Source organism: Aythya marila, assembly GCF_965140915.1.
Source record: "Aythya marila genome assembly, chromosome: 7".
In the NCBI taxonomy this organism is placed as follows: domain Eukaryota; kingdom Metazoa; phylum Chordata; class Aves; order Anseriformes; family Anatidae; genus Aythya; species Aythya marila.
Window position 1 is genome coordinate 29,248,277 of NC_139048.1, and position 13,243 is coordinate 29,261,519.

Genomic DNA, 13,243 nt, shown 5'->3' on the forward strand with positions numbered 1-13,243 from the left:
AGGACAGAGAAGCTAGGGTCAGCAAGAGTTGCTTGGGGGGGGGGCAGGATTCTGACTGCAGGGTGGGGTGGGAAGCATTAGGACATTCCGAGAAGCAACGCTGACATGGCAAGACACCACAGGAAGGTGTGGGTTAGTGCCTCCAGCTCCTGACCTGTTCACACCAGCCCTGTTATCCCCCAGAGTGGCGAGATGTGGTTGCTGCTGCTGGTGGCCCTGGGCCTGGCCCAGGGGCTGCATGCCGCTGCCCTGCATGGAGGAGTGAGCCGCAACAACCCCGAGCAGTTCATGAACATCGTAAGTGCTGCAGGGCAGAGTCCTCCCCAAGGAACCTGCCAGCATCTCCCCATTCCTTGCCCCCTGTCAGCACACAAGGGACAGTGGTGGGGAGGGCACAGGAACCAAGTTTTCCCCATTTTTCTATTGGTGTCACTCACTTCATGATCTCAGCCTGAAATTGGCCCCTCTGGCCTTCCTCTGGTGTAGACAGGCCTCCAGGTCTTGCATGTGCATGTGAAGGTGACACCAGATAGCATGGTGGCTCTGGGTCAGGCTCAGGGCAGATGCAGCATGTCTGGATGACCTGATGGACACGAGCAGGTCACCTTTCCCATTGGCCTTCTGTCCCTGCAGAGCCAGAAGATCCGTTTCCAGGGGTACCCCAGTGAGGAGTATGATGTGCTGACTGATGATGGCTATTTCCTCAGTGTGAACCGAATTCCCCACGGCAAAGGAGATGCTGGGGACTCAGGTGGGCTCAGTTTCATCACGTGTGGAGTGGAGTTATGACCCTGCTCAGAGGCAGGGTCAAGGTTTCCTTATAGGTCAGGGACAGGGATTGCAAAATGTTTGAGTGAAAAATCACCAGCAAATTATGGGGGAATGGAATACTTAATATACAGCTTGCAGAAAATAATGCACACTGAGGTGTGTAAGGACTTTTCCTTTCCATTTGGGAAGGGGTTTTCTTGTGTGAAGTACCCAGTTTCTTCTCCTTCAGGATCCAGGCCACCTGTGCTGATAGTGCACGGGTTCAGTTTAGATGGTGGCGACTGGGTGGACAATCTCCCCAACAGCAGCCTGGGCTTCATCCTAGCAGACGCAGGTTATGACGTGTGGATTGGAAACTGCCGGGGGAACAGCTGGTCTCAGCGGCACCTGAACCTCTCTGTCAACCAGGAGGAGTTTTGGGACTTCAGGTGAGGAGGACCACAAGGACATAGCCAGGATGTGGGGCTGCCAGCACCACCCACCCTACATCCATGGGAGGCTGCAGACACCCAGTGGATGGTCAATAGGCATCCCCTCCAGCTTCTCCCCTTGCTTCCCAGTTTCCACGAGATGGCCATGTACGATGTGCCAGCCATGGTGTCCTTCATTCTGCAGCACACTGCGCAGGAGAAGCTGTACTACGTTGGCCACGCTCAGGGCAACTCTCTGGGTGAGTGGTGAGGAGGAGCCAGCTACACATGGGAGCTGTGTTGGCCCATGGCACACCCAGGTTGAAGGCAACCTTTGGGTCCGTGCTGGGTTCATTTCTGCCCTCGGGAGGAGCTTTAGATCAGGCAGATCGTGTCTTTTCTGCCACTGCACATTCACACCAGGCTCTGGCTGGTGGGGATGTCCAGGGTTCTGCCACCCCTCATGACCCCCCATACCTTCAAAACTAAACTAAAGCTTTAAACTAAAAGAGGGTAGGTTTACGTTAGACATTAGGAAGAAATTTACTCTGAGGGTGGTGAGGCACTGACACAGGCTGCCCAAAGAAGTTGTGAATGGCCCAAACCTGGAAATGCTCAAGACCAGGCTGGATGGGGCTTTGGGCAGTCAGGGCAGGTGGGAGGTGTCCCTGTGCATGGCAGGGGGCTGGAACCAAATGAGCTGTAAAGCCCCTTCCTACCTAAACCATTCTGCAATTTTATGATTCTATGATTCAAAAGGTTTAACTTCAGCCACAGCTGAGAAGAACCAAGGTGAACTTACCCAAACCTCTTAGTGAAGGAGAAACACTAATGGCAAGCTACAACGAGCTAAGAACTTCTTATATTTTATGCCTTACCCTTGCTTCAGATATGCTTCCCTTTCCCTTCCCTCAAAGCAGTTCATTTTTCCAGAGGAAGAAATCTTTCTGCACCCAGCCCAGCTCTGAGCTGCTAGTCAAACCAAGGAGCCACCACCTCCTTCTATAACCTTATTTTCTAGCAAAAAATAAAAAACAACATTCAGCCACGCTTCAGAGATTTCCTCAGTCAGACTGGGCATTGGGCCATATGCTACATCAGTGTTGTTGCTGTTGGGGTTATTGTGAACGCTTGCTGTTTTTCAGGTTTCATAGCATTTTCAAGCATGCCACAGCTGGCTCAGAAAATCAAAGTGTTCTTTGCCTTGGCTCCTCTTTACACCTTTCATCATGCTAAAGGTCCTGTGTTAAAGATAGCATTTTTACCAGACATAGTGCTGAAGGTATGCAAATATATATATATATATTTTGTATGTGTGTGTGTGTTATTACCCTGCCTACTCCCAATGAATTAATGAAATTCAAGAACTTTCAGCAAGGCAAGTCACACTCTCTGTGTTGCAGTGGCTCTCCAGCCATTGTGCACTGAGCCCATGCCTGCACCAGATCTTGAAGAGGTGTGTAAAGAGATGAGAGAGAAGATCCCAGAAAGCAGGGATGTCCCTCTCATTCCAGTTTAGGATGGCCACATTTCACTCTAAAACATCATTACCCGTCCATCATTACTGTTTTTAAACAGAGGTGACAGAACAGTTACATGAGTCTGGCTATCCCAGGCAGGCCACAGCTAGGCTGAACTTTTGAAGTTGGTACATCTAAAGTGGTACACCAAGATGATGGGGACAACAGCATGGAGTGGAAAGGACAGTCAGTTCCTGTGAAGAGGGGTACAGGACACACAGTGAACTGTTTCTTTGTGCTCTTGCAGACAATATTTGGAACAAAACAACTGACCCTAGTGGGAAGGGAGGAAAGAGCCATACTTGCCAAAACATGCAGCAACCTGCTAACAGCTGAAGTTTGTGAAAATGAGATCTTCCTTATTGGTGGATACAATAAGAAGAACTTGAACATGGTAGGTATATTATCTCTTCCAGGTCACAGTGACTCACACTTGTAATTTCCAGTTTCCTTGAACTTTCCTAGACACGTGGAAATACCTAATGAACTACAAAAAATAAGGCTTGTTCATGCCTGGAGAGTGCTGGCAGGTACTTCTTCCCCAGCCTGCTCTAGGTACAAGTGTTTTACCTGGATGCTGTGGAGTAAATATGCTCTGCATGGGAAAGTGGAGAGATGATGGCATGGGAAGGTAGTATTAATTACTCACCAATCAAAATGTCTCTCCTGATGTAAGATAAACCTATGTTTGAATGCATGATCTACATAGTTAGCAATACAAGAATAAGGAATAAGTATAAAACCCCCAAAAATGAAGGTGCAAAAATCACTGTGCAAGGCAGTGGGTATTTGGGGGTTTCTTTCAGCAGCATTCCCTGGGCTGCGATGTTAAACCTAAGAAATGCTGCTGTGGGTAAGAATCAGTAGTGGACTTGTCTGCAAATGCAAGGTAACTCCTGCCTTATTTTCTGCTGACTTATGACCGTGTGACAAGTTTGAAGAACAAAACCCTACTGTACCAGTTGCATTTCCATTTTAAAGAGATAGTTAAATGGTCTACCTTTAAAAGCTACTCTTAGCTCTGAATAGAATAAAGCTGCTTTTGCATATTAAAAATTACATTGCAGTTATAAAACAGAACAATTTTTTTTTTTTGGCCTAGACAGATTTTCATCATTCTCAAATCACTTAGAAAAAACTTTCTTTCTCCTGCAGAGCCGATTGGATATATACCTAGCTCATTTTCCAGACTATACGTCAGTAAAAACACTTCTCCACTGGGGACAGGTAGGGACTCTGACTTTATGATGATTACAACCTATGATTTTTAATCTTTGAATATGATATTTTACAATGACCCTTCATTCACCTTGGGGACGGATAAAGAGGTAGAGTTGGACAAAGCCAATAAAAGATATTTTGAAATCACTACACTGAAGTGTCCCAAAAGTCACAGATGCTAGCTGCTGCTTCAGGCTGGCAAAAGCAGGGCCACCCAGATATCTGCTCCAGTCCTGGGTAAGCACCCCGTGGAGGTGTTTTTTGGATGTTGTTTTTGCTTCAGTATGTGGGGTGAGCACTAGCAAGTGCAAACCTGGACACGAGAGCTGTGCTGGGCAACCTCACCTGGCCGCTGCAGCTGTCCTTTCCTTCTGGTGGCGCTGATCCAGGGCACCTGTTACTTGCATGGAGTTGAATCTTTGCTCTTGCTTTTCAGACTGCCAAAACTGGGGACTTCAAGCAGTTTGACTACAGGGAAAAGAATCAGGAAAAGTACAACCAGGTCAGTGGCACTTGCAGGAGGAGGAGGAGAGCATGAGGCTGGCTGACTGGGATGAGGGTTGCATCCTCCAGAGGCTGGTGTGTCCAGAGTACACCAGGACCCCATCTAATAGCATTATTAGGGTCAGAGCTGTGAATAACTGGAATGTTTCCCCCCAGACTACCCCACCCTTGTACAGGATAGAAGACATGACAGTGCCAACTGCTCTGTGGAGTGGTGGTGAGGACTGGGTGAATCCACCTGCAGAGACCCAGCGCTTGCTCCCCCGCATCACCAACATCATTCATCATGAGCATTTTCCTGACTGGAACCACTTTGACCACCACTGGGGCCAGGATGCACCACAGCGCATGTACAGGCAGATTGTTGCTCTGATGGAGAAAAATCCATGAACGTTCTACGTGCTGCCCTGGGATGGAGAACCCATTTGTTCCCACAAGCTCAGGGGCATTAGTTTTATGTGAAGTCTACCACTCTCTTCTTCCCTTCTTAAAAATGTCTCCTATCACCCTATTCCACACAGATTTAATGGACTAAATATAATTGTCTAATTTCTGCCTGTGTTCTGTGACTAGAGACTAAAATAAACTCTCATATCACAGCCTAACTCCAACTTTTTTCCTGGTGGGCATTGCCAGGTTTTGTCCAGAGAAGGGCAACAAAGCTGGTGAGGGGTCTAGAGAACAAGTCTTACAAGGAGCGGCTGAGGGAGCTGAGATTGTTCAGCCTGGAGAAGAGAAGGCTCAGGGGCGACCTTATCGCTCTCTATAGGTACCTTAAAGGAGGCTGTAGCGAGGCGGGGGTTGGTCTATTCTCCCGCGTGTCTGGTGACAGGAAGAGGGGGAAAGGGGTAAAGATGTGCCAGGGGAGGTTTAGGTTGGATATTAGGAGAAACTTCTTTACCAAAAGGGTTGTTAGGCATTGGGATGGGCTGCCCAGGGAAGTGGTGGAGTCACCATTCCTGGAGGTCTTTAAAAGACGTTTAGATGTAGAGCTTAGTGATATGGTTTAGTGGAGGACTTGTTAGTGTTAGTTCAGAGGTTGGACTAGGTGATCTTGGAGGTCTCTTCCAGCCTAGATGATTCTGTGATTCTGTGTTTGTACCCCCCTGCTGGGCTGAGGTGTGCAGAAGACCGTAGTTGCTTTTTTTTTTTTTATTTTCCCTTTTCCTGGCTGAAGACATTGACCTTCTGGGGACATACTGGAATCTGTCTGGCCCCAGAGTTCCTGTTGACACATCTTCTCCCTTGGCTGCATTTTCCCTACAATGATCTGGAGACCTTGGGGAACACACAACACTGATAAACATCCCTCCTTTTGCCAATGGGGATTGTCTTCACTCACAAAATCAACAGTCCCTTGACATTTGTAATGCATTGCCATTATACGCGGTTTGATGAAAAGACATTTTGGGTTGAAATTTTACTCCAGAAATTGAGCATGTATTTTGGAGTATTTGCTGTGGCATTTGCTGTGATTGCTGGCTGTGTCCTTCCTTCAGGCATCCTGAGCTGTGGCAGCTTGGCGCCGCTTGGCTCTGAGGACAGCCTGCCTCCCCAGAGATGTGCCCCCCAATTTTGCAGCTCCCTGCTGTCACGTCCCACCTGTGGGGAGGTAGGGAGAGTGACTCAGATTTGCAAATCTACTCAGTGCAGATTAAGGTGAGATAACATTCAAGGTATGTGCATAGATATCAACTGTAATAGGAACACAGAGAACAAATATTCTGTCAATGTGTCAATGCTGGCACTATCACAGTTATATCCACCTGAGCTATGCATATTTATGGGAAATTGAGGTAGGCCTAGGGTTACTTGGCAGCTTTGATGGAAGGAGAAAGAGATAAAAAAGGAAAGAAAGAGATCCTGGATCCAGTGTTGGACCTTCAGATGGTGGTAGTTGGTCTAGAGCGAGTCCCACTATAGATAAGTACATGCCCCTGTTTATTGGCCCCAGCTCTGGCAGTGGTTGGGACACAGCACTTTTCCATACCTTTGTGGCAAATCAAGGGGAGTGACACTGGGCCCTTCCCCATGATATCTGTCTCTTGGGGTGACGGCCACCTGGGCTCAGAGCACAGCCGCTTCTGGGTCATTTCCTACACCTTCCCATGTCCCCATGGCCAGGGCAGCTCCAACACCATCATGGCAAGGCTGGTTTTCTTTCTCAGAGAGGAGACATGCTTTGCAGGACCCAGAAAGGGCCATGAGGCTTCAGGCTGACTCAGCCAGGAGTGTGCATGCACCTGGGTGCAGAACTGCATGGTTTGCATGTGGGCCACTGAACCCAGATGAGGAGTGAAGGCACAGCCTGAGTTCATGCCGTAGGTAAATAGCCTAGAAATGCCCTGTGTGTCCCACACTGCAGTCCCTAAACTCACACCACGAGCAGGGACAGGCCAGCAGCGTGTGCACACTGGTGTGCAGCTGGTGTTGCAGGGCACAGGACCTCTACACCAACTCTTGGCAGTCTGCAAGACCACACACCTACCGTGGTGTCCACTAGGCAGAAAGCCCACTCCAAAGACTGTGGTGACCCAGATGGAGGGCCTGCCCAGAGACATGGCTGTTCAGGCCTCTGGCTGCAGGGATTGCCTGAGCCTGCTGCCAGGGGAGGGCAGAGGGGAGACCGCCTGTTCTCAGGGAGAAGGTCTGCTTGCCATGGTGGCTAAGCTCAAGGCAGAGGTGGAGAGACTGAGGAGCATCAGGGCATGTGAGCAGGAGATTGACTGGTGGAGTAACTCCCTGGTGTGCCAGAGGGAAGGGCGCTAGGGGGATGCCCCCAGAGGGTGGTGGAGCCCCTGCACTGTTGCTGTCACGCAAAGGGAAAGGACCAAAAAGACAAGGAGGGTGGGAAGCCTGTCCCACTTTGACGTTACAGGCAACTCCCCTCCCTACCTACCTTGCTTCCACAGGAGGCCCTCCATAATAGGTTTGAGGCCCTGGATCTTGAAGGAGAGTTAGGTGAGGATGTGGTGGAAGGCCTGCCTACGAGGTCACATCAGAAGAGGCAAATGACACGACACCTCAGGACTGCTTCCAAAAAGAAATAAGGGTAATTGTAGTAGGAGATTCCCTTCTGAGAGGAACAGAGGGCCCAGAGTTCACCCTCATTGAAAGGAAGTCTGTAGTTTACCTAGAGCCTGGATCAGGGGTATCACCAGGACACTCCCCAACCTGGTGCGCTCCACTACTGATCTTCCAGATAGGTGGAGAGGAAGCTGCATCACATAGTCTGAGGAGAATGAAGAAAGACTTCAAGGCCTTAGGATGGTTGGTGAAAGAGTCTGGAGCACAAGTCATTTTCTCTTCCCTCCTTCCATTCTGGGGTGATGACATGGGACAGAATAGAAGGATCTGGCCTGTAAATAATTTGGCACGTGACTGGTGCACAGGTGGGGCTTTAGGTTCTTTCATAATGTCTGTTTTTTTGACACCAGTCCTGACGGTAGTACGCAGGAAAGTTTTATCTCACAGGGGCAAAAGGGTTCTGGGACAGGAATTAACATGACTCAATTGGAAAGCTTTACACTAGATCCGAAGGGGAATGGTGTTGCAGCCAGGCTTGCACCACTGGGGCAGTGCCCTAGCAGTGATTTAGACTGGGAGACCTCCCACCCCTCTAGGGTGAAATCAGTGTGCTCAGCTTTCTCCCTGAAGTGCCTGTACACCAACACACATAGCATAGGGAATCAGCAGGAGGAGTTAGAAATCCGTGTTCGGTCGGGAAACTATGCTATGAACTGGTGGCAATTACAGAGACATGGTGGGACAGTTCACATGACTGGAATGTGATTATGGAAGGGTATGTCCTGCTCAGGAAAGACAGGCCAGCAAGGCGAGGTGGCGGAGTTGCTCTTTTATGTGAAAGAGCAACTACATTGTATTGAGTGCAGGGGTGGATAAGGAGTGAATTTAGAGTCTGTGAATGAGAATTAAGAGGCAGGGTGGCATGGGGGATACTGTTGTGTCTGTTACAGGCCACCAGATCAGGATGAGGAAGTTTATGAAGCCTTCTACAGGCAGCTGATAGCAGCCTTGTGAACACAAGCCCTGGTTATTGTGGGGGATTTTAACTACCTTGACATTTGCTGGAAGGCCTACTCAGCCAGCCATCTGCAGTCCAGGAGGTTCCTTCAGTGTATTGATGATAACTTCCTGATGCAAATGGAGGACATGCCAACTAGGAGAGGAGCGCTGCTGGATTTTGTCCTCACTAACAAGAAGGAGTTGGTTGAAGAGGTGAAGGTTGAGTGCAGCCTTGGTTGCAGTGACCATGAGATGGTGGAGTTTAGGATCTCATGTGGCAGGAACAGAGTACTGAGCAGAACTGCATCCCTGGACTTCAGTAGGGCCAACTTTGGCCTTTTCAAGCATTTGCTAGGGGAAATCACATGGGACAAGGTACTTGAAGGAAAAGGGGCCTAAGATAGCTGGTTAGTGTTCAAGGACTGCTTCTTCTGAGCTCAAGAACAGAGCATCCCAACAGGTAGGAAGTCAGGAGAGCCAGGAGACCTGAATGGTTAAACAGGGAATTACTGGCAAACTCAAGTGGAAGAGGAGAGTCTACAGATCGTGGAAGGAGGGGCTGGCCACTTGGGAGGAATGACTGTTGTCAGAGGATGTAGGCAGGCAACTAGGAAAGCTAAGGCCTTCCTAGAATTAAACCTCGCAAGAGGGGTCAGGGACAACAAAATGACTTCTTCAAATACATTGCAGATAAAAGTAACACTAGAGGCAATGTAGGCCCACTAGTCAGTGAGGTGGGTGTCCTGGTGACAGAAGATAAAGTGGAGTTACTGAATGTCTTCTTTGTCTCTGTCTATAATGCCAGAGGCTCTCCTGAGGAGCCCCATACTCCTGAGGCCCCAGACGAAGTCAGAATAACGGAGTTTGCCTTAGTTGATGAGGGCTGGATTAAGAACCAATTAAGCAAGCTGGGCATGCACAAATCCATGGGTCCTGATGGGATGCATCAGTGGCTGCTGAGGCAGCTGGCAGAAGTCATTGCTAGACCACTCTCCATCATCTTTGGTAAGTTGTGGGTGCTGGGAGAGGTGCCTGAGGACTGGAAGAAAGCAAATGTCACTCTGGTCTTCAAAAAGGGCAAGAAAGAGGACCTGGGTAACTATAGATTATATAGTCTCACCTTCATCCCTGATAAGGTGATGGAACAATTTATCATTGGCATTGTCTCTAGACACATCAAGGATAAAAAGGTCACTAGGGGCAGTCAGCATGGCTTCACCAAGGGGAAGTCGTGCTTGACCAAACTGATAGCCTTTTATGAGGATATAACTGGGTGGATAGATGATGGAAAGGCAGTGGACGTAGTGTATCTTGATTTCAGTAAAGCCTTTGACACCATCTCCCACAGTATCCTCGCAGCTAAACTGAGAAAGCGTGGTCTGGATGACTGGGTGGTGAGGTGGACTGTAAACTAGCTGCAGAGAAGAAGCCAAAGGGTTGTGGTTAATGGGACAGAGTTGAATTGGAGTCCTGTATCTAGTGGAGTCCCTTAAGGGTTGGTCCTGGGACCAGTGTTTAATATATTCATTGATGACTTGGATGAGGGAATGGAGTGCATTGGCAGCAAGTTTGCTGATGACACTAAACCGGGAGGAGTGGCTGACACGCCGGAAGGCTGTGCTGCCATCCAGCATCCTGCTGGATGAATTGGGTGGGGAGAAACTTAATGAAATATAACGAGGGCAAGTGTAGAGTCCTGCATCTGGGCAAGAAAAATCCCAGATGCCAGTGAAAGTTGGGGACTGCCCTGCTGGAGAGCAGTGAAGGGGAGAGGGACCTGGGAGTCCTGGTGGACAGGCAGATGACCATGAGCCAGCAGTGTGCCCTTGTGGCCAAGAAGGCTGATGGCATCTTGTGGTGTATCAGAAGGGGTGTGGTTAGTAGGTCGAGGGAGGTTCTCCTCCCCCTCTACTCTGCCCTGGTGAGACCACATCTAGAATACTGCATCCAGTTCTGGGCCCCTCAGTTCAGGAAGGACAGGGAACTATTTGAGAGGGTCCAGCGCAGAGCCACGAGGGTGATTAAGGGAGTGGAGCATCTCCCTTAAGAGGAAAGGCTGAGGGAGCTGGGTCTCTTTAGCTTGGAGAAGAAGAGACTGAGGGTTGACCTTACTAACATTTATATTTACTAATATGTAAAGGGGGAGTGTCAGGAGGATGGAGTCAGGCTCTTCTCGGTGACACCCAATGATAGGACAAGGGGCAATGGATGCAAGCTGGAACATAGGAGGTTCCGCTTAAATATGAGACAAAACTTTTTTTACAGTGAGGGTGACAGCACTGGAACAGGCTGCCCAGGAGGGTTGTGGAATCTCCTTCTCTGGAGACTTTCAAAACCTGCCTGGATGCATTCCTGTGTGAAATGATTTAGGTGTTCCTGCTCCGGCAGGGGGACTGGACTAGATGTTCTTTCAAAGTCCCTTTCAATCCCTAATATCCTATGATTCTACAGGTTTGATTGGGCAGGTCCAGCTCGGTTGGCAGATCCCCTAGTACTGACTAACCAGGTGGCCTTTGCCAAATGTCTATCCCAATTTTTGAATGTCCCAGCACCCATTGCTTTCAGTGTAGTCTTTAACAATCCGTTGTATTGCTCAACTTTCCCACAGGCTGGTGCATGATAGGGGTGTTATACACCCACTCAATACCATGCTTTTTGGCCCAAGTGTCTATAAGGTTGTTTCAGAAATGAGACCCATTGTCTGACTCAATTCTTTCTGGGGTGCCATGTCACCACAGGACTTGCTTTTCAAGGCCCAAGACAGTGTTCCAGGTGGTGGCATGGGGCACAGGATATGTTTCCAGCCATCCGGTGGTTGCTTCCACCATTATAAGTACGTGGCGCTTGCCGTTGCGGGTTTGAGGGAGTGTGATGTAATCAATCTGCCAGGCCACTACAGATTTATATTTCAGCCATTGTCCTCCATACCAAAGAGGCTTTATCCACTTGGCTTGCTTGATTGCAGCACGTTTCACAATCATGAATAACCTGTGCAACAGTGTCCATGCTCAGGTCCACCCCTTGATCATGAGCCCATCTGTATGTTGCATCCCTGCCTTGATGGCCTGAGGTGTCATGGGCCCATCGGGCTATAAATAATTCACCTTTATGTTGCCAGTCCAGGTCCACCTGAGCCACTTCAATCTTAGCAGCCTGATCCACCTGCTGGTTGTTCTGGTGTTCTTCAGTAGCCCAATTCTTGGGCACATGAGCATCTACATGCCCAAGAACCTTTACAACCAGGTTCTCAGCCCAGGCAGTAATATCTTTCCACAGTGCAGCAGCTCAGATGGGTTTGCCTCTGCGCTGCCAGTTGCTCTGCTTCCATTGCTGTAACCACCCCCACAGGCCATTTGCTACCATCCATGAATCAGTATAGAGATAGAGAACTGGCCACTTTTCTCATTCAGCAATATCTAAAGCCAGCTGGATGGATTTCACTTCTGCAAACTGACTCAACTCACCTTCTCGTCAGCAGCTTCTGCAACTTGTCATGTAGGACTCCATACAGCAGCCTTCCACCTCTGATGCTTTGCACAATATGACAGGACCCATCAGTAAACAGGGCATATTGCTTCCCATTTTCTGGTAGCTTGTTGTACAGTGGGGCTCCTTCAGCACGGGCTACCTCCTGCTCCGGTAATATCCCAAAATATTTGCCTTCTGGCCAGTCCATAATCACTTCCATGATTCCTGGGTGACTGGAGTTTCCTATTTGAGCCCAATGAATAATCAGTGCAACCCACTGTACTGGATCTGGCTGGGATGTTAACTTTCCCTGCAGCAGCCCACACAGTGCAGTGCTCTGCACTTGTAGCTAGAACAGCAGTGGTATCACACCAGTGTTGTGTCTGCTGCTGAGCAGTGCTGGCACAGCATCAGGACTCTATCTAACCTTCCTAGGGGGTGGGCAAAAGAGTGAGAAAGAAACATCACCAGGGCAGCTGACCTAAACCAACCAAAGGGATATTCCATACCATATGATGTCACACTCATCAATAAAAGGTAGAAAAAAGAAGAAGAGGGGAGGGGTGGGCTCTCATGAAACCGTCGGTCCTCCCAAACACTGACTATGTGCGTTGAGGCCCTGCTTCAAGGACAGGGTCAAGTATCGCACATTTGTAGGAAGTAGAGAGTAATTTTTTTCCTCTGCACTTTCACATAGCCTTTACCTGTTTTGTTTTGATTTGATTTCCCTTTCCCCCTCCCTTTTCCCCTTTATTTTTTTCCCCTTTTGTTAAATTGTTTAATTAATAATAATCTTTCCTTAATAATTATTTTTTCCCTTTAATTAAATTATCCTTATCTCAACCCGTGAGTTGTTCTTTCCTTTACTTCTTCCCCTCCTCTTCTGAGGAGGAGTGAGAGAGAGGTTGTGGTGTTCAGCTGCCTAGCACGGAAAAACCACCACACTCCATGTAGTGTCAGTTGCATGATGTGTAAAGGGGGTTCTTCCTTTGAACATCCAGCCCAGTACCAGCAGTTGGGGTGCCAGGAGAAGCTGTGCTTCAGTAACAATCACTTCTGAAGTGGACGAAACTCCCTCATATGCTGCCAATACCTCCTTTTTGGTTGGAGTGTAGTGGGCCTCAGATCCTCTGTATCCCCAACTCCAAAACCCTAGGGGTCGACCTTGAGTTTCCCCAGGCTCTTTCTTTCAGAGGCTCCAGGTGGGGCCATTCTCCCCAGCTGTGGTGTAGACTCTACATCTTTACATTCTCTAAATCATTTTTTCATCTCGGTTATGGGTGCAACTGACACTGGTACAGTTGTTTTTTATCCCCTGGTTCA

The 13,243-nt window shown here is 48.7% G+C and overlaps 1 protein-coding gene across 1 annotated transcript in view; it reads left to right on the forward strand.

Moving 5' to 3' along the window:
• The window catches only part of LOC309879884 (lipase member M-like), a 49,317-nt gene extending 44,428 nt beyond the window's left edge, over positions 1-4,889 (forward strand). Inside the window, exons 2-10 of the mRNA XM_082764197.1 lie at positions 184-297; positions 634-751; positions 1,001-1,199; positions 1,332-1,441; positions 2,327-2,463; positions 2,949-3,095; positions 3,857-3,928; positions 4,359-4,424; positions 4,583-4,889. Of these exons, the coding sequence (XP_082620323.1) occupies positions 193-297; positions 634-751; positions 1,001-1,199; positions 1,332-1,441; positions 2,327-2,463; positions 2,949-3,095; positions 3,857-3,928; positions 4,359-4,424; positions 4,583-4,816 (1,188 nt within the window). The 5' untranslated portion in view covers positions 184-192 and the 3' untranslated portion in view covers positions 4,817-4,889. The remainder of the gene's footprint in view (positions 1-183; positions 298-633; positions 752-1,000; positions 1,200-1,331; positions 1,442-2,326; positions 2,464-2,948; positions 3,096-3,856; positions 3,929-4,358; positions 4,425-4,582) is intronic.
• Positions 4,890-13,243: the final 8,354 nt, after the last annotated feature.